The sequence below is a fragment of the Mercenaria mercenaria genome, chromosome 5, assembly GCF_021730395.1.
Source record: "Mercenaria mercenaria strain notata chromosome 5, MADL_Memer_1, whole genome shotgun sequence".
Lineage (NCBI taxonomy): Eukaryota > Metazoa > Mollusca > Bivalvia > Venerida > Veneridae > Mercenaria > Mercenaria mercenaria.
In genome coordinates this window covers 79,625,108-79,646,713 of record NC_069365.1, presented here as the reverse complement: position 1 = coordinate 79,646,713, position 21,606 = coordinate 79,625,108, and the positions used below count along the sequence as shown (strand labels likewise).

Sequence of the window (21,606 nt, the reverse complement as noted above, 5' to 3'; positions counted from 1 at the left end):
GGGCGTGCGATGTCTCCAGAAAACTTCAAGATAAAAGATTTCAAAGCTTGTATGGTAACAGAGCATCCTCCTCAAATAAAACAATTTTATAAAACAGAATCGAGAAAATGCCTTGCTGACTTCAGATGCTGCAGGGATGTGTACGTTCAATCAGAAATTCAGAAATACCTTTTCAATCCTGTAGAATTACAGCTGGAATAGGTTATAGTTTTTATATAGAACTACATGAGAATACGTTTGATGAGTATAGAAGGAATCTAATTTGAAGAATTAATGTCAGAAATATATTAAGAAATTGTGAAGAAATTCTAGACTCCTGTTTACTTGGATAGGTAACTTTCTCATCAGAATAATATTTCCAAATTTTGTTCAGACGGCATTACCTTTTTGAAAATAATAATTATATTGGGTCGTGTAAAACGTTACATTGCAAATTTGATGACTCTTTCGAAAAAGTTGGTCAATTTTTCTGCACCTCTGTAATACTAATAGTCCACCTGCTAACTATCATCATTGAAAAAAAGAGTTCAATCTGGAAGTGTGAAGAAGGTAAAGGAACTGTATGTTAAATAGGGAGTTACTGTTTAATCAAATTATAGCAGAAAAGTCCAATGACCTCTCTTGGATACAAAGAGAGTTTTACACTTACAATTTGCTGGGAAAGTTTCTCCTGATTCACAACTCAATATTTCATACTCTGAGTTAGCAGATATAACATTTTTTCCGATTCTCTAAAACAGCAGATAAGAAACAAAATAATAGGCAAGGACCATCTAATACAACTGATGCTTAAGAAGGAGATTTGGAAATGGCATAAATGAATATTGCTATGACTGATTCTTACACAGCAAAATAGTTTGATGAAAACAAGTATCAGCTTCACATTTAAGAAAGGATTATTTGTCACATATAAAATGAGAATTGGGCAAAGACCACAGGGAAAAAATGGAAAAGAAGGAAGCCAAAAATGTTAAAAGATTGTCCCTGAGTTTTGTTCAACAGTTACAGATATTGATAATTCCACTGGAAAATTAGCTACACACTTGAAACAGGTGTTCTAGATAATGTAAGTACTTTCATGACAAACTATATTCCAGACTGGATCTAATAAAGCAGTGTGAGACGTACGAAATATCAACACTTTCGAAACATAGTAAGCAATATATGAATGACCAGTTAGTTAATGTTATATGATGTCAGGCGGTAGGATGACATACACCGAACTGTCAGGAAGTAGAATGGCCTAAAAATGAATGTTAGGAGGTAGAATGACATACACAGGAATGTCAGGAGGTAGAATGACATAAAGAGGAATGTTTCACAGAACTCCATTCTATTCAACAAATTAAATGATAAATATTATAAAATTAGCAAGACTCAACATTTCCCAGACATGATTAAGTGTAACAGTTTTTTTTCATATTTTGTTTAGAATATTAATTTAAACCGTTATTTTTATAGGAATATTCCTCAGACAATTTCGGTTAAAAATATAAGAACCTTAAGAAATATATTCACTAACATAAAGAGAGCACACCCATTACAAATTTTGGACGAGGGAAGAATAATAGAATGATTGCCAGTTATTTGGAAACCGACTGGATAAAATATAGAATAGCGCCAATCAAATACATGTAATACATGTAAAATGCCTGTATAAGAAGATATCTTAAAGTATAAAGTGTATCCAGAAATTAAATAGCATAGTCTATTTGTTTGTGTATACATTTTATTCATGACTGGTTGAGAAATGTGAAAAAACATAAAGACCTTGGTACCGAAAAGAAAATGTTTACAAAGTAAGTTTTAATGTACTCTATATACCCTAAAGACCAGATATGATAAGGTCATTATAAAGTTCATCAGCTGATATAGGTATGACTTGAATATTAAATAAGTAAAATGCGTGCGTATGAATACATGATGTAATTAATATATAGACGATACATTAAAGACCCTAGCTACATGTAAAACAAGAGGATTAGTACTGACTATGCTTAGACATTGTTCATATTTTGTTAATGATTTAGGTGAATTTTGAACATTCCCCTTTACCTTAATGTAAATGTCATCTTATGCCGAAATTGTGCTGAATACGGTACGTTTGATAATGTACTGGTTATTATTGCGCCAAACAGGTATTCCATATATGTTATGTCCCATTATATTTCAAAAGTTTTCTTGCAAAATATTTGAAAATAATCAGGCTCAAAGAGAATATCTGTATTCATATTACTGTTTATATTTCTATTCAATCATAAAATGTCGATTTATGGGGACTTTGGGGTATTTTTGTCGTCTGTTCTCCTTTTTTGACTTTATATCGAGCTAGCTTCCTTGTTCTCTGAACGAAAAATGTGAAGTTTTGACACGAAGGAAAATATGTACATATATTTTCAGTTACAATTGTTTTTTATGTCGGCTTAAAATAGTATAGTTCATTGGTATTCATTCACGTGACACTATTTATATATTTATGTATCTAAATAATGACATAGGGTTATTGCATGTGAAAGACATTACTCCATGCCCTTGAAGGTAATTATAGGTAAGATATGCTATTTTTGTGTTCACATGTCATTTCACTGATGTTCTATGAATTGTCCTTATTAATTACAGAGAAAGATAGGGATAGTGAACATAACTGAATGTGATTGAAAAATATTTTAGGATTTGGGGCGTATTAGAATGAAGTATCAGATAAATCATAACCTTCTTTTAAACATTTATAGATAAACATTTATCAATATGAAAATTAATATACACAGTAGAGGTATTCTTACTGAAGAAACTGGGGAGGACAACCAACATGGGTTAAGAAATGGACAAAGGCCGAAAACTACATACCTTGACGATGCAGACTCCGAACCAGAGAGCACATATCTACTGAAAGAAAAAGAAACTGAAGTCGGGAATAAGTATGACAGGTGAGAATAGAACAGTTTTTTCTTATAATTAGGTTAAAATGTTTGAATTACCGATGTACCTTTCGTGTTCGTTGTATTCTTTACAGACATTGTCATTGGAAGGGTTTCTTCTTCACTCGTACAGCACGGAACCTGTGCTTCATACTTAATTTATTTTTAATTCATAGAATTGTAGGGATAATAATTTTTTGTGTATTAACGTCTGCAGAAGCCCGCGGGATTGTTTGTGACCGAGACCGAAGGTCTTGCATAAAAAAATATTTCACGACGATTTATGTATTGTTTTCATATGTGATGACTTGACGATTCCGGTACATTTTTTATTTACCATTCCTGTTGTTCTTGGAAACGGTAAACATGTTTTAAATATCCGTATCCAGGGTCCGGAAATAAACAACACTATCAAAAGCACATCCTGAAGGTTTTTAAGTGATTTTTTTATCTCTCATTATTACAAACATAAAATTACCAATAATTGTTCATATCATTTCACAATTTGGTGGACTCGATCACAATTTCAAGAACGGAGTACGGATGAGTACGAACGTAGTGTCAAGTTTCCAAGCTGGTTATATAAATTCTTCGGGAAATTAGATAAAAACATACCGACTGATACCTACCAAAATCATAAATATGATTCCTAAAAACCAACAATAGCACAGGTTACACGCGATACTTATTTATTCACAGTTATTTACAATAACTGAACAGACGCTTTGTAAAGGGAGTGAACGCTAAGAGAAGCTAGTGCGTACATTGATGGGGGCAGTACGTTTGGGGTTGGAAACAGATACAGCTAAACATACTATTGATTACATTGTATCTGTAATGCTACAAGAAGCGGTTGTTATGGAAGAAACAAGACGCAGATGCCAAATATCAGTGTGCGCAAAAATACATACATATATCCCTGGCAAAGCATTTCAAAAATAAAAATCATGTATTAACAGCACGTGAATTGCCTTGTTTGCACACGATTTTTCTCCCGTTTATACATGGGCGGATCCAGTGAAAAAAGTAGTTTTTATGCAAGAATGTGGGATTGGGGATGTTATTTCCTAAAGAAAAAATCTGCCTCAGTTTGTACAAAAAAAAAATGACGTCCACCAAGAGCTGAAGCTACAGCAGATAATTGACCTAAACTACGATGTCATTCAAAGCATAATAGAAGTAGTAAAGTTCTAATGACCGAATCTTCAAGAACGCTGTCGTTGATGTGTTTGATTTCTGCAAAAATAAAACACCATTAAGAGAGCTGTCAGATATATACCATAAGACTTTAATGTCTATACCAAAGTCTGTTGAAAAAAGATCAATAACATTGCACATACCAGACACCGCTGATTAATTATGCAAAACTTTGATTTTAAATTACATTATTGCTTATAAATATTGATAAAACTTACATTTCAGAAGTAAAATTGGACAAACTGATTTTGAAATTTTGATTTTTATTATTTGGAGTGTTATGCAACGTCTTATAAATGAAGGAATTGAAGAAAAAAATGATTTTCATGTATTTTTAAGACATCAAGGTTGCTTTCTGTTAAAAAGTAACCAAAGGAACCACTATCATGTTTTCAATTTTCTTGCATGCATATATGATTTATTCGTTTTTCTGATCTGTACAAATGTTTGTTATTTTAAGGAAATCTAAACAAGTAACGAAACTTCGGAAACTTGTCGTATTGATATCGTGTTTGATACAACTTATCATATGTAATGGTATAGGGTTCGGGTTGAGTGTTATGTATGCGGAACTTATCGTTGTCTTCAATGCCAAAAGGTCAGATGCCGCCCTCGTTCAAAGTGTATACATGGGGATCGCTACAGGAGGTGGTAAGAAATAGTCACATGCTAATAATGTGTGGGACTTGTTATGAGCTGAAATATAAAAATGTTCACGTTCGCTCAATGAAGTTTCCAGTATTTTATTTCATTCAACTGGATATGTTGCATATATTCCCATAAATTATCAAAGATATAATATGCTAACAGTGGCGAGTTTGATGTTTTAATGAACAGTTACCTTAAGTTGTCAGTTAACCAAGCCATTGTCAACTTCAAATGTTTGCAACCTTTTCTTCCCGATTGTTCGAAGCCGCAGATTGACATTCTATTTGTTTAATATGTCTATGTCTATAAATATCCGATACTGAAGCCGTCACTGAAAATTCTATTTTAGTTTAATGTGTGATGTCTTGATGCTAATATAGGGCTTTATTTGATGCATCTTTACGCTCTAGATTTGAAAATAACCTTTACAGTTCGCATGTTTTTAAGATTAATTACGTTTCTTTTGTCTTGATATTGGTTATATTTCCATGACATCTTATTTCAATAATTTGTGTAATCATGTAATACATTTTCTTTTAAAATTAGATAGTTTAAATTGACTATATTCCTGTAAAAGATATCTATTTCAGGTATCATTTTCTCTGGTATGATAAGAAAGGTAGGGCCAGGTATCAGTATAGTGATTGGGTCTGTCGTCTGCTGCATTGGTCTTTTGGCGAGTTCGTTTGCAACTGGTCTAGTTACAATAATCATGTGTACAGGAGTTATATCAGGTATTTATTTTATACATTCTGAATTATTATGACTACTATGATACAAAACACTGGTTGTAGAAAACGATTAGAATGAAATATTAGATCACTAATATTTACAAAGTTGGAATAATGTGTAGCTTCCCTCACAACAGGTTGTACAGAGGAGTGTATGGCATTCCATTATAACATGGAAATACTAGTAATAAGTAGAATTAAATGGTAGGTCGAATACATTGACTACATAAGCAAGACAATTTACATTGCATAAATTTAATCTATTATTTATTATTTACTTCTATACTGATCAGATGTACATGTGACAGCTATTTGGCAGTTGTACACTGATTAAGTCAAATATTGAGAAATCCCAGCAATAAGTCGGACTCGCTGATAAGACAGACTAAAGTATAAGACACTCTCTGGAATAATTAGACACCCATTTACCGTCGAAAATATGTCGGACTCGAAAATGAACCAGACATAATACTTTATACATGTATGTATATGTATTTTCCTATTGTTTACATCGAATAAAAGTCTACTGAAAATGCAGAATTACAAGATGCATTTAATATTTAATTTAAAGCATAAAAGATGTGAAAATAAAATATGTTCAAACTACTTTAGTGCAAAATATAATTTATACAAAAGTTAATAATCAAACCAATTCATTAAAGCAAATACAGACATTAAATTTCAGAGTATGTTTAGAACAATTTTTGATACTTAATTAAGTAAATCATAAGCTTCTGTTCGTTGAATATTTTCAGCAAGTGGAATGTGTGTATGTTACTTATCAGCCTTCATGACAGTCAGCTGGGTGTTCCACGAGAATGCAAGCTTTTACCTCGTGTCTCTCATGGTCGGTTCTAGTATTGGCCAGTTTGTAATTCCGATATTTTATGAGCTTTTTATTACCGAATACTCTTGGTCAGGAGCGTTTATTGTAATCGCTGGTTTTGGGCTTCAGTGTATACCCTTTGGATTAGTAATACATTTTTGCAAGGATTATTTTGTTACTGGAACTGTCCAGCATGTTAAGTCAAAGAAACAGAGTTCTTTCTGTGATATTACACTTTTGAAAGACTTTGTGATATGGATTTTATGGATAAATTTTCATCTGCTTGCTTTAACAGGTATGTAAACATGTATTATGTTAGTATCATACCTAATGGTCCTTACTTGATTGTTATCTCCCGCTTATAACTTTGGCTTCGTCCATACGTCCGTAGGGAAATGCGGCCTGTCAAGTTTCAATCAGATTGCCGAAGTAACAACAGAGTTATTTTTATAGGGTACTATAAATATGGCAATTTCTGCTTCATTACTTGTGACATATTTGACCTAGAACTATAAAACTTAACTTGAATTTAGATCACCATAATTTGGTTGTGAATATTCAGTTTCGTTAGGATCACTTCGGTAACTTCAGAGTTATTGCTCTTTGATTGTTTGAAAATCCACATATTAACCATTTGGTAGAATTTCATTAAATTTCTTTCATTTTTTCCATGAACATTTATTATCAGCATGTGAAGTCGGTCACACCTACCACCCTGGCCACACCCCTCCTCGTCCCTCCACTCCCACACCCACATTTTTTTTCAATTTTTTTTAATCTTAAAGCTTCCATGAATATTTATCAACATGCAAAGTTGAAACCTCCCCACCCCACCTCCCTCCTCCACCCAGTCATCCCCCACTTCAGAGTTATTGCCCTTTAGTTGTTTAAAAAATCCACATATTTGTACATAACAAACTAACCAACTGGTAGAATTTCATTAAATTTCTTTCATTTTTCCATGAACATTTATTATCAGCATGTAAAGTTGTGTACCCACACCCGGTCACCCCTACCACCCTAGCCACACACCCTCCTCGTTCCCCCAACCCAACATCCATTTTTTTTTTTAATCTTAAAGCTTCCATGAATATTTATCAATTTGCAAAGTTGTAACCTGCTCCCCCCCCCCCCCCCCCCCCCCACACTTCGCTCCTCCACCCAGTCATCCCCACCACCCCAATCATGCACCCCCGGCAACAAGATTTTTTTTTATTTTCATCAATATTTATTATCAACATGTAATGTTTTTTACCCACACCCGGTCGCCTTACCCACCCCCCACCCCCACCCCCCCCCCCCCAAAAAAATTTTTTTAATTTTTCAAAACTTTCATCACCCACGTTCCAGATTTTTAACTTTTGCTCTCCTAATGACTTTTGTTTTTTTAAGTTCAAACGTCCTAAACTTTTTACCCGATATATTTCTACACAAACCCATTCGGCGGGAGATACCAATTCAACGGATTTGCTTGTTTAAAGTAACGCCCTTTTTTCTGCAGTATTTCATTCACCAGACAAATGTTCATAGATTCTTTTACAGTCCTGTACAGTATTTTTCTTCGTAAAAAAGAAACAACTTCCTTCCACGAATCATTATGACTCCAGAATATGCCCTCCGTCAGATTGCTTCAAAAATATGTCTTTACAGTTAACGTCACCATACATGAAATGCAGCCAAAATTCATTGTGGTAATGGCAATAAAGAAAACATTCTGCTTCTTATTAAACGCTTTAACAATACATTTAATATTCTGGGGTACCCGCAGAGTTTGTTTTACCACGTATTTAACGATAAATTGTAAGTACGAATCGGAATTTTAGAATAAAAGATTAAGTGTTCGTTTTGTTTTCTTTAGGAAATGCTGAATCTTGGTTTATTGTTGACCTCATGGTATCACGTGGATTTTCTCGCCAGTCAGGTTCGGTATTAGTATCAGCCATAGGAATCGCTAGTCTGATTGGTCGATTAATGGGCGGGGTTCTCCGCCTCAAATGCACGTAAGTTTCTGTTCTTTTCTGTGTTATACTGTCATAGTAAAAATGTACCATCTCTTTTTCTTTTAAATCGTTGTACAGCAATTTGAACTTATTATTAATTGAAAGCTTTTGTAACAGAATTTCATGTATGTACGGGCACACATTTACGTAATTTGTAAAGTGGCATTTGACTTGAACTTTTTCACATATATTAAATCCTATATAGTGTCCTTTATGTAGTAATACTGTTTTACGAGAGTTTGAAATGGCGGACAACAACAATATTCTACAAACATATTTACAAATATTTAGATCTTTTGTTGTTCCTCTCGGTAATATAAATAAAAGCGTTGGATATTTCAACTCGAACTGTGAAAGGTAAGAATAAAAACAAAGTTGGGTTCTTTTCTTAGAAAATGGCCAACACTGTGGCATTGGTTATACTTGTGCCCTATCACCGCCGCCACGCATGTGCTGGTTGTAAACTTCTTCAATATTTGGTCGATTATGGGAGCATGCATTGCATATGGAATTTCTTTTGGGGCAATAGCCGCACAGGCTCCAGCTGTTATGTTCGAAGCATCAGGATTGGACAGATATCCGCAAGGAATGGCTATGGTGAACTTAATGTATGGCTTTGGAAATGTATTCAGCGGACTACTTGGAGGTATTGTCATTTTTGTCTAGTTTCCATTCATAAACAATCGCAGATAGATTTTAAAACTGTAAATTGAAATGTTACTTCATCATTTCGTGAAATAAGTTCTAAAACGATAGAAATGTTCTTATTTACTGTGATATGGGCTTTGATCCTCATAGAAAAATGAAATTAGATATAATATACTGGGGGGTTCGTTTTGAAGAGGCTGCGCTTTTGGTGCGTGGCATTCCCTGTTTGATATTTTTCTTTGTTTTTTGAGTTTAAAGGACCTCCGTGGCCGAGTGGTGAAGGTCGCTTACTTCAAATCACTTGTCCCACACCGTTAAAGGCCCGAGCCTCTCTCGGGGCGTAGAATTCTTCATGTGAGGAAGCCATTCACTTAGCTTACGGAAGGTCGGTACCTGGTTCTACCAAGGTGCCCGCCCGTGACGAAATAATGCTCGGGGTCCCCTGTAAAGCAGGAAAGTCCCCTATATGACCTATAATTGTGTCGGTGTAACGTTAAACCGAACAAAAAAAACTGTTTTTATCTCGAGATCACTGTAATAAGCGTAATCTACAGCCCTCAGGCAATGTTCATGTGAATAATGACCGCTATATCTACCCAGTGTTTTGTTCCGAAAATAATTGTTCTATCGACGGACAAACAAACCTACCTACATGAACAAACAATATGGTTTCCCCTTTGAAGACAGAACAAAACAAAATGAGACGGCTGACTCATTTATATTTTAAACCATTATTTCAGGTTATATCAGAGACACTGTCGGCGACTATGATATTGCTTTCTACATTGCTGCTGGTACAAGTCTGTATATTGGTATTGCAAGTGCAGTAGCTGCTTTCTTCTTTTGGAGACGTAATCAACGAGCATCCGATGAAAAGAGATATTCCGAATATACACGTTTAACGTGAAACTAGTTCTGGATTGAAGACTTCAGTTATCTGATTCCTTGGAATCATTGAGCATTTATATTCGCGGCTGGTCCTGATCCATGGGTTGCCGACTGCTTCTACATTTTGGTTTGGGGTGCTCTGTGCTTCCGAAAAATCTACCCTTACCATTTATCTTTTAAGAAGTTCAGTTAAGTCTGTACTGCACTAATTATTTCATTTCTGTAGTAAGAGACATTTTTTGCCGCCGACAGTTGTTGTCATAGTTAATAAAATACACAATATCTTTTAAAAGCAAATATTACAACCAAGCAAAATAATATCACTCTTGGTAGAGTTTATTCGTGACAGGTAATGAAATGTGCAACACCTCCCACGTTCCCTAGCACAGGCTTAAGCAGAATTTTACTCTGCATAACACTGAATTGACTACATGATCACAAAAGACCAGGAAATATGACAACAATGAGTCCATGTACTTGAAGACTTAAAATAAAGTCTACATGAAGATCCCTTAGGAGCATAAAATACAGCCAAGCAAAATAACAGCACACTCAGATTTACTGAATCTATTAATGTGAAGTAAGGAATTGTGAAACAACGCTCAAACCTAATAGCACAGGCTTAAGCAATACGCGCATGTCAACTTCATGTTGATCATATACACTAAGTATAATCTGAATCTTGCTGTGCTGTTACAGTAGCGGTTTTCTTCCATTGGAGACATAATCAAAGAGCATCTGAAGAAAAGAGATATTCCGAATCTACATTTTAATGTAAAACAAATTCAAGTGGATTACAAGTGTTGCTTTAATTTTACTCGACTTGCCTTTATTGTGATGTTTCTGGATAAAAATAACTTATAAGTATGAATACTTCATAAACAAATGGCCGTAAACAGTCAACTTATTTGGTTATTTGAGGTTACGGGGTCGTATATCTGTATAAAAGACTTCCGCTGGGGCATGAAAGGGGCTCTATGGGGGTCATTCTAAAAATAATGACAGTAGTGCTGACATATGGTACACAGTCTGTAAACAGACTGGTCCACTTTTTCTATTTTATTATCACAGCAGCGTTGTTTGTGCCGTGTGGCGGCCGTAAAAAGTCTCCCCGTACATTCAATCACGGCTGTTATAATTCGATCTTCTCAGATCGTTCAGCACGACTTTTATGTTGTGTTATTGGTACTGTTTAGTTTCTCAGCATGACCGTTTCGGCCTGGGTGGTTCCAACACTCCCGCTTTCATAGCCTTTGGTATTGTATAATCACCCCATGGATATGGTGCCTACTTTTTAATTTTGTCTTTTGACAGTTCCTGTGATATGCAGGCTCCATAACCTCAGATCCCCTTTCTAAATTCCAGTTTGTTTAGTTCTGCCCATTGTTTTCTCGTTTGGGGCAAACCTATTACTTCATCTGGGGACCAAACGCCGCTGTTCACGGAATTACACGCCACAACCCATGTATCATTGAAGGTTCCATGTTCACCGCCGTTTGAATACATCTGCGGATGTCTCTAAATTGCTTTTTGTACTTTTAGCATGTGTAAATGTTGAGTTCTGCTCAACCCGCCGCTAGAGGGCGTGGACGGTAGCATGCATTTCCACTACCGTCCATGAACAGGCTCGATCAAACCGAGCCTGCAACATTTTCGTAGTTGTCGTGTTGAGCGACCTGTGAAGTTTCCAGTTTTTCTATTCAAATTAACTTCATCTCTTCAAAGTATTGCCCTTAATTTCCAAGCACTTCCGCAGTTGAGAAATCTAAGAGGTGCATGAACGCTTCAGAGTAGTCTCTCATTGGTATGGTCTTAAGTAACTGCAAAATACCACCTAAATGTTTTATTCAATAAATATTTGCGTAAAGTCGGCATCTTTTTCAGACTTGGAAAGAGGAAGAAGTCACAAGGACTAAGATCTATTGAATAAGCGGGATGATTGATATGTACTACAGACTGATCTCTCATGCATTTTGGAGCGATTACACTTTTGGAGCCGGAGCGTTGTCATAGATCACCTGGAGGCCATGAAGACCAGTCCTTGGACGCATTTTTTTCCTGAAACAGCTTTCAGTACTTTGTCCCTTTAAAACTTTCCAATGACTTACTTGAATCTGTACGAAAGTTCCCCTTGACTTAAAGAATACAAAACCTTTTTTTACAATTTTAGTTATTTTCTTTCAAATAACTGGTCTACGGGTCACCTCTTTGCAACCACTGTTTGTTGTCAACGATGCGGCTCCTAAAAGTATTTCCGGGTTTCCTGTTAGGAGCTGTGACATTGTGCAATCATCAAAATCCAAGATCTTTTTCAGCGTTTCTTTACCACACTTCATCCTATCGGCTTTTTGCTTCTAGGTTACGTGAAGCACCCACTGGATAAAAACTTTTCTTAATCCCAAGTGCTAAGTGTGAATCTCATGAGTTCTCCCCGTTGATATGCCAAGAAAGGAAGCTATCTCGGACACTGTATCCCTGCCGTTTTCATCAATCAGACGTCTTATAAATTTACGTACCCAGTTTTCTATGACACTGCAGACTTTCCATATGAAGTATGCAGTTCACTGAGTATCTGCCTTTCACGTATTCCTAAAAAACAACGTACTTTAAATTTTGTTCGCTTTTCATAAATATGTGTATATTGCTAAGTGTATATGACTACATCTGATACAAAACTAGATATCTCCAAAACGGTAGATAGTTTTTAGTAAAACTTTGCAGGATTATAAAGGAGTCATTCATGTATCATTCATGTCAAACGTCTACGGATGCCCGCGATTGTCATTATTTATTATTTTTAGAATGGCTCACATATATTTCTACAGTCTCGTGAACAGTCAATAAAACAATTCTGTATGCATTTTGTTTGGTTGTTTCGACTCTTCCAAAGATTTTTCGAGCCAGACAGTGTTACCACTGGACTACTGCGTCCGCTTTAAGTTTAACGAAATAGGATGATTTGAATATTAATAAACAAATACGTGCGTATGAATACATGACGTAGGTATATATCAAATATAGCCTTGTTACAAGTAAAACAAAAGCGACAAATACTGGCTATGCTTAAACATTGTTCATGTGTTCGTGGATGATTAATAACGCTGATGATTAAAGTGAATTTGTACATTCCAATCTCCCTTAAATCAATGTCGTCTTTGACAGAAAATGTGTTTGATAATGTATTGGGTATTATTGCTGAATATATTTGCATCTCATAGACAATATGTCCAGTTATATTTCAAGTTTCCTTGCGAAATAATATTGTGACCTTTACAAGTGAATTTCAGTATACTGTTTATATTTTTGCTAAAACATAAAATGTGGGTTTACTAAAACTCTGGAATAGTTGTGTGGTATGTTCTCATTAAGTATTGGCAGCACAGAATATGTTAACCAGTTTTGTCAAAATGAAAGGTATTCACTTGTAGTTCTATGTCGTCGAATATTATTGTATTATTTTTTTTATTCGCGTGATACTATGCACATTTTTATTAATCTAAATAATGACACGGGGTTGATATATGTAAAAGTCTATATTATGACATTTCATTGACGTTTACTTATGTCTTTATTATTTACGGAGAACGAATGTGATAGGAAACATAACTGAATGTGATTAAAAATGTGCTTTAGGATTTTTAGTGAATTTGAATGAAATATCAACAAAACGTTAAACTTGTTTGAAATATTTAATTATAAACGTATGGCAATATGAAAATTAACATACACAGTAGAGGTATTCCTTCTGAAGAAACAGGGGAGGACAACAAACATGGTTTAAGAAATGAACATTAGCCGACACCTACATACCTTAACGATGGGAACACCGAATCAGAGAGCATATATCTACTTGAAGAAAAAGAAATTGAAGTTGGAAATAGGTATGAAAAGTGAGAATAGAACAATTTTTTTCATATATAAAAGTAGCTTTCGTGCTCGCTGTATTCTTTACAGACATTGTCATTGGAAGTCGAACAGAAACGGAACCTGTGCTTCATATTAAATTTGAAAAAGAATTAATTGGAGTGATAATTATTAAAGGACAAATCTGCCTCTGTTTTATGAAACAATGTAATTAACATCCACCAGAACCTGAAGCTACAGATAGTCGACTAAAACTTCGATGTCATTAAAATGAATAATAAAAGTAATAAAGTCCTCAAGAACGTTGTCGTTAAGGTATTTGATTTCTGAAAAAATAAAACCTAACGAAGCCTGTTAGTGATGAAACAAACCTTATAGACAGCTACTAGATATATAGCTTATTGTTTTAACGCCTGTACCAAACTGTGTTGAAATAAAGAGATCAATAACATTGCACATACCAGACACAGGTGGTTTATTTTTGCAAAATTTGATTTACGTGTTAATAAAATATTGATAAAACTTACATTTCAGAAATAAAATTTGACAAGCGAAATTTAAAATTCAGAATTTTTATTTGGAATATTATATACATTAAATAATGAATTCTAAGTATTGTTTCAGGTATTAAGATTGGTTTGTTTAACAAAACTAATTTGATAGAAAAACGAATATCATTCTTTCAAACTTCTTGCATGCATATATGATTTATTCGTTCTTCCGATATATGTACAAATGTTTCTTACTTTTAGGAAGTCTAAACAACAACAAAACTTAGGAAACTTTTCATGTTGATATCGTGTCTGATACAACTTATCATATTTAATGGCATAGGATATGGGTTGAGTGTTATGTATGCGGACTTATCGTTGTCTTTAATGCCAAAAGGTCAGATGCCACGCTCGTTCAAAGTGTATACATGGGAATTGCTACATGAGGTGGTAAGAAATAGTCACTTGCTTATAATATGTGAAACTTGTCATATAATTGAAATATAAAAAAAAATCACGCTTCCTCAATTAAGTTCAGTTGTTTAATTTCATTCAACTTGGTATGTTGCATATTTTTCCATAAATTACCAAAGGTATATATGCTAACAATGGCGAGTTTGATGTTTTAATAAAACATTACCTCAAATTGCCAGTTCGCAAATAAGCCATTGTCAACTTCAAATGTTTACAACCTTTTTTCCCTGTCTTTGGAGAGTACTTGCATTTCCATCTCAAGTAAGTGTACTTTCCTGGTGGACATTCTGTCTACCAGACATTTCTATGCCTGTACGAATCCAGTATTGTTCAAAGCCATACTTGACATTCTATCTGTCAAATATTTCTATAAATGTTCGATATTGAAGCCGGCACTGGACATTTGTCTGTCAAATATTTCTATGTCTATAAATATCCGATATTGAAGCCGACACTGGACATTTGTCTGTCAAATATTTCTATGTCTATAAATTACCGATATTGAAGCACTGGATATCTGTCTGTGTCTATAAATAAAGAATTCAACATTGGACAGACATTTGTCTGTCAAATACTTCTATGTCTATAAATATCCGATATTGAAGCCAGCACTGGGCATTCTGTCTTAGTTTAGATGCGATGTCTTGATGTTAGCGTTGGGCTATATTTGATGCATCTTTACCTCATAGATTTGAGAAATCACCTTTACATTTTGCATATGTTTAAAATTAATCAATTCACTTTAACGTTTGTTTTGCCTTGATATTCGTTATATTTCCATGACGTTTTATTTCGATATTTTTTCAAATAATTTAATACATGATATTCTTTTATAATTGAAATTTACTATATACATGTAAAAGATTTCTATTTCAGATATCATTTTTACTGGTATGATAATGCAGATAAGTCCAGGTATAAGTACAATTATTGGATCTGTCGTCTGCTGCATTGGTCTGTTGGTGAGTTCGTGTGCAACTGGTCTAGTTACAATAATCATAAATACAGGAGTTATCTCAGGTATTTATTCTGAACATTCTGAATTATTATTATAGAAAACAACTTGATTGTAGAAAAATGTTTAGCAATGAGTAATGCAACTGATATATTAGACGTTATAGATCGTTACGATTTAACAGTACTAAAGTTTGAATAGTGTGTAGCTTCCCTCACAACAGGTATCATACAGTACAGTGGGATGTATTATAACATGGAAACAGAAGCTCAGGTCGAATAAAACAGTAGATCGAATAAAACAATTGGTCCAATAAAACAAAAAGAAAATCGAATTAAACGGTAGGTCAACAAATTGCTTACATAAGCAAGAAAAGTAGCATTGCTTAAATATAATATATCGTTTATTATATACTATACTAATGATGATGATGATGATGGCAAAAATAGCATTCACGGAAAAAAAACATCTAAATGTATACTGCATCAGCAGAAATATATTAATGGTCAGTGAGTATATAATACTGATTGAAGTTTCATTTATGGCAGTAAATCTGATGTACATGACAACTATTTGGCATTCTTGTTCTGGCTGTACAATGATTAAGTCAAATATTCCAAAATGTCAGCAATAAGTCGGACTCAATAATAGGACAGACTCGAGTATAAGACAGTCTCTATAATTAGACACCAATGCACCGTAGTAAAAGAAGACTCGAAAATATGTCGGACTCGAAAATGAGCCAGCCATAATACGTAATAATGTATTTTCGTCTTGCTTACTGCTGATAAAAGTCTACTGAAAATGCAGAATGACAAGATTTATTAAATTTATATTTAATTAAAAGCATAAATGAAGTGCAAGTATGTTCAAACTACTTTTATACAAAATACAATCTATACAAAAAAAAGAAAATCCGGCCAATGCATCGACATTGAATTTTAGGATATCGTTAATACAATGTTTAACACTTAATAAAAAAATTATAAGCTTCTATTTTGTTTAATATTTTTAGCAAGTGGAATGTGTGTATGTTTCTTATCAGCCTTCATGACAGTAAGCTGGATGTTCCATAAGGACGCAAGCTTTTACCTCGTGTCTCTCTTTTTATTTTTGTTATTTCTGCAAGCTTCCGAGACATAAAGCATTGATTGTTTTTATATTTACACATGCAGGGTATTTATGGACTTCAGAAAATCTATTAGGAAGTTGAAATCCTTGAATATTTACTTTTAGTGGAATATTCAGTTAAAATTCGAAATTTATAGCAGACAGTATTTCTGTAACAGAATTTGGCACACATTAATATAATTTGTGAAAGCGGCATTTGGGTTGGGTTTTTGTTAGAAAGTAGTGGCCAATACTGTGGCATTGGTTATACTTGTGCCCTATCACTGCCGTCATGCATGTAGTGGTTGTAAACGGTTTCGACTTTTGGTCGATTATGGGAGCATGTATTGCATACGGAATTTCTTCTGGGGCAATAGCCGCACAGACACCGGCTGTTATGTTCTAAGCATCGGGACTGGACAGATATCCGCAAGGAATGACTGGTGAACGTAATGTTAGGCTTCGGAAACGTATTTAGTGGACTACTTGGAGGGGTTGACATTTTTGTCTAGTTTCCTTTAAAATTTATTTTAAAGATATTTTCCTTCGATTGAATTTGAGCTGACTGTTGCCTTTGATCTACTGCAATTTAGGTGATGAAAAACATGTCGCGAATATTTTAAATAATATTGTCAGCCATGTCAATCTTTATCAGAGGCAATTGATACACTAAAAATTTCAGTATTAATGCATTTGCTTATATTAACATTAGAACTCTATATGACGACCAGTCTTTCTTCAATTCTGTTGGTACCAGAACACTGGTATTCTCTACGCTATAGCATTTGTTACAAGCACGATATGACAGAGACAAATAATTGTAATTCCAATATCTATCAATTCAAGCAATTTGATTGGTTTAAGCGAGGCGCTCATACATCGATGAACACCATTCAACATCGCGTATTTAATTAAGTGTTGCACCAATGCTGAAACCGATATTAGAAATATTTCCGAGGATCATGGTTTCGATTCAAACTTTGATAAAATGTTGTCTTCGAATTATATAATGCGGAGAGCAAAATCATTTAAAATGAATACACAAGTCTAATTCGGTGCGGAAAAATGTTTGGATTAACAAAGTTACTGGTGTTCATGTATGTTTTTACCCGTTCTCGACGCTTACATTTGATATAAAGCCCATTAGGGTTTTATTCAGGGAAAGCGTTATTTGACAGGGCTTTCACATTCCTGAAAAAAGAAAACTGATTCGATCCTCCAAAATACTTTTGACTGGAAATCGTTCTCAATTTTTTGTCAATGTGACTTTGACATTTGGACTACAAATAAAACCAAAAAAAAAACTAGTGTCCCCTAGAAATAGTAGACATCTTCGAGCTGTAGGCAAACATCCTGTGAAGTATGTCAGGCATTGTTGTAGGCGTACTCCGCTTATCAATCAGACTTTACAGTAACCGTATCATTTGTTCTACCGATTCCAGAACAAAGCTACACGCAATCATTTTCATGTTTGACATCATGCTTGTTGAATTTTTCAAATTCGTTCAAAAATTGGACAGACCCTTGTATTTTATAATTGTTTTTCTTTTTCAATTCGTACAATAAATTCAGTATGAACAGACACTTTGGTAATATCCTTTATGTAGCAGTTGTATGCACAAGAAAAAAGTAACGGTTCCAGTTTCGAAGACACGGTGATCTTGGTGATCTTTGACCTAATGCCAACAACAATAAAGGTCATACACCGATCACATTAAGTGATCAGAAACCATTTTCACTCTCGGTATCCGTTACCTTGGCCTTTGACTTACTGACCCTTAGAACAGGGATCATGTACTTTCTAAAGATCCACAGGCAGCAATCCACTAAAGTTTGACAGATATATGCCTAAAATTCATCAGTAATGATTGACGTTTGTCTCGCTTACCTGGAAAAACAATAAGGATCATTTGCTAACCGCACCCATCCTATTAAGTAGATTGGCAAGCCTAGAGTGCAGCTTCCTCTAGTTCTTTACAAGCTCAAATCTGTGTAACATTGACATTGTATCCCACTGGTCTAAAGAAAGGACCACATGTAGACCTCAGCCAAATTCCTTTTAAATTTGACCGCCATGTGTCCAAAGGCATTCAAGTTCTTGACCGGTACCTTAAAAGTTCTGTTGACGGCAAAAATACCGATCAACATGGACACATGATATAGTCCCTTCTTTAACGAGTTGTGTCGGGGGTCAAACACATGAAACAACTAATTCATTATATTTTAAACCATTATTTCAGGTTATATCCGAGACACTGTCGGCGAGTATGATTTGGCCTTTTACATTGCTGCAGTTGCAAGTCTGTATGTTGGTATTGCCAGCGCAGTGGCTGCTTTCTTCTTTTGGAGACGTAATCAACGGGCATCTTATAAAGAGATATTTCGATTATACACGTTTAACGTGAAAAGAATTCAGAATTGGTGACGTTGCATCCACAACTCATGAACTTCATATAACTCTATATTGTGCTACTTATTTCAGTTCTGATCTATCAAATCAAATGTTCAAGGACTTTTACCGCCACCACTGCTGATGTGATAGTTCATATAATCTACAATATCCTTCGGGAGCATAGAACATGACAAAGCAAAGAAGAGCACAGTCTCTTGGTTTGACCGAGTTTATCTACGAGAGGTTATGAAAGGTGCAACACATCCCACGTTCTTTAGCACCTACTGCAATGGAATGGCCCTTGTACATGGTACTGAATTGACTATGTGATCCTAAAGAATCAGGAAATATAACAAACACCGAGTCCAGGCAAGGGGGTACTTCAAATGATACCACGTGGCATTTAAAGCTGTTGTTGAGATAGATAATAAAATCTTTCAGATGATCCATTAAAAAAGCAAAATAATAGCACACTCGGTTTGACCCAGTCTGTTCATGTGAGGACATGGAATGCGAAACAACGCTCAAATCCCATAGCACCGGCTTAGGCGGAATTCTACCACAACAAGTACATTTTCAATCCTGAATGAAAAAGGAATAGTAAGCCTGATATTTTACAATTTATTTTCTTTTAACATATCACAAGTACAAAAATATCAGAATACATACAGAATAAATAAGTCACCACGATATTATATAATGTGCTTGTTAGTTCTGAATGTTTTAAACACATTAAAAGAGATACATGATGCTTGAACAAGCACTGAACACTACATAACAGCCTGAACGTTGACTTGTTAAACATTTTATATGAATAAACACATTATAGCACTCACATTTCCTTCTTTGGGGTTGAACAGAAAACTGGCGTAACTCCGTATTAAATAAAAACTTACGATAGTTTTCTTTTCAGTCCTCGTTATTTTGCCGAATATTCATTACCATAACAAAATGATGATAAAAGACAATGCATTGCTACATTTGAAAAACGGGAACGGCTGACAATTTAGTAAAACCTGAGTTTTGGACGTCCTCAAAAAGGCACTGAAACTATGAAGTTAAAAAATTATACTTGTACTTTAAATGCAATAATATAAAAACATTCAGTTTCAATTTCAATTAAATATTCAATGCGTATCTTGCACCAAAATAGGTTATTTTTATATACTTACTTTAAATGTAGAAAATCATCATCAAATATTTAACTTGACTAAATAATACACATAAACTGTGGCTGTATGCTATATTTACAATTACATGTCATGTGTATAGGTCACGTGTTTAAAAACAAGAGGACCATGATGGTCCTGAATCGCTCACCTCTTCCCACATGACCCAGTTTTGAGTATGACGTCGTTTTTTCTATTATTTGACATAGTGACCTAGTTTCTGAGCTCATGTGACCCAGTTTTGAACTTGACCTAGATATTATCAAGATAAAAATACTGACCAATTTTCAAGAAGATCCATTGAAAAATATGGTCTCTAGAGAGGTCACGAGGTTTTTCTATCATTTGACCTATTAACCTAGTTTTCGAAGGTACGTGACCCTGTTTTGAATTTTATCTAGATATCATCAAGGTGAACATTCTCACTAATTTTCTGAAGATCTCATGAAAATATGGCCTCTAGAGAGGTCACAAGGTTTTTCTATTTTTAAACCTACTGGTCTAGTTTTTGACCGCACGTGACCCAGTTTTGAAACTGACCTAGATATCATCAAGGTGAACATTCAGATCAATTTTCATGAAGATCCATTGAAAAATATGGCCTCTAGAGAGGTCAAAAGATTTTAATAATTTTAGACCTACTGACCTAGTTTTTGAACGCAGTTGATCCAGTTTCAAACTTGACCTAGATATCATCAAGATGAACATTCAGACCAACTTTCATACAGATCCCATGAAAAGTTTGGCCTCTAGAGAGGTCACAAGGTTTTTTCATTATTTGACCAACTGACCTATTTTTAAGGCACATGAACCAGTTTCAAACTTGACCTAGATATCATCAAGGTGAACATTCAGATCAATTTTCACGAAGATCCATTGAAAATATGGCCTCTAGAGAGGTCAAAAGATTTTAATAATTTTAGACCTACTGACTTAGTTTTTGACTGCACATGACCCTGTTTCGAACTTGACCTAGATATCATCAAGATGAACATTCAGACCAACTTTCATACAGATCCCATGAAAAATAGGGCCTTTAGAGTGGTCACAAGGTTTTTCTATTTATTGATCTACTGACTTAGTTTTTGATGGCACGTGACCCACTTTCGAAACTGACCTAGATATCATCAAGATGAACATTCAGACCAACTTTCATACAGATCCCATGAAAAATATGGCCTCCAGAGAGGTCACAAGGTTTTTCTATTATTTGACCTACTGACCTAATTTTTGACGGCATGTGACCCACTTTTGAACTTGACCTAGATATCATCAAGGTGAACATTCTGACCTAT

The 21,606-nt window shown here is 34.7% G+C and overlaps 1 protein-coding gene and 1 long non-coding RNA gene across 4 annotated transcripts; both read left to right on the top strand.

Annotated features, from left to right (window-relative positions):
* The first annotated feature begins 2,572 nt into the window (after positions 1 to 2,572).
* On the top strand, positions 2,573 to 12,613 carry LOC123557733 (monocarboxylate transporter 6-like). Of its 3 annotated transcripts, none has more exons than XM_045349380.2 (7): positions 2,573 to 2,927; positions 4,576 to 4,766; positions 5,354 to 5,497; positions 6,250 to 6,615; positions 8,179 to 8,320; positions 8,713 to 8,966; positions 9,709 to 12,613. In XM_045349380.2, exons 1-7 carry the CDS (start codon positions 2,749 to 2,751, stop codon positions 9,873 to 9,875), a joined length of 1,443 nt encoding a protein of 480 aa, XP_045205315.2. In that variant the 5' UTR covers positions 2,573 to 2,748; the 3' UTR covers positions 9,876 to 12,613. The 3 variants fall into 3 exon arrangements, with proteins under 3 accessions (XP_045205315.2, XP_053400075.1, XP_053400074.1); XM_053544099.1 differs by having other exon boundaries at positions 2,789 to 2,927; positions 4,659 to 4,766; XM_053544100.1 differs by lacking the exon at positions 6,250 to 6,615.
* Position 12,614: 1 nt separating this feature from the next.
* LOC128557171 (uncharacterized) lies at positions 12,615 to 20,030 on the top strand. The gene is made up of 4 exons (XR_008371085.1): positions 12,615 to 13,737; positions 14,473 to 14,661; positions 15,562 to 15,705; positions 18,991 to 20,030. It is a non-coding gene; the product is annotated as an uncharacterized LOC128557171 (long non-coding RNA).
* The last annotated feature ends 1,576 nt before the right edge of the window (positions 20,031 to 21,606 follow it).

Bases quoted from the DNA above. Each gene is read 5' to 3' on its own strand.
- LOC123557733 (XM_045349380.2), top strand. From the start codon at position 2,749: ATGAAAATTAATATACACAGTAGAGGTATTCTTACTGAAGAAACTGGG. The intron at 4,767-5,353 runs GTAAGAAATAGT...TATCTATTTCAG, and splicing joins GGGGATCGCTACAGGAGGTG to GTATCATTTTCTCTGGTATG. The intron at 8,321-8,712 runs GTAAGTTTCTGT...TTCTTTTCTTAG, and splicing joins GTTCTCCGCCTCAAATGCAC to AAAATGGCCAACACTGTGGC.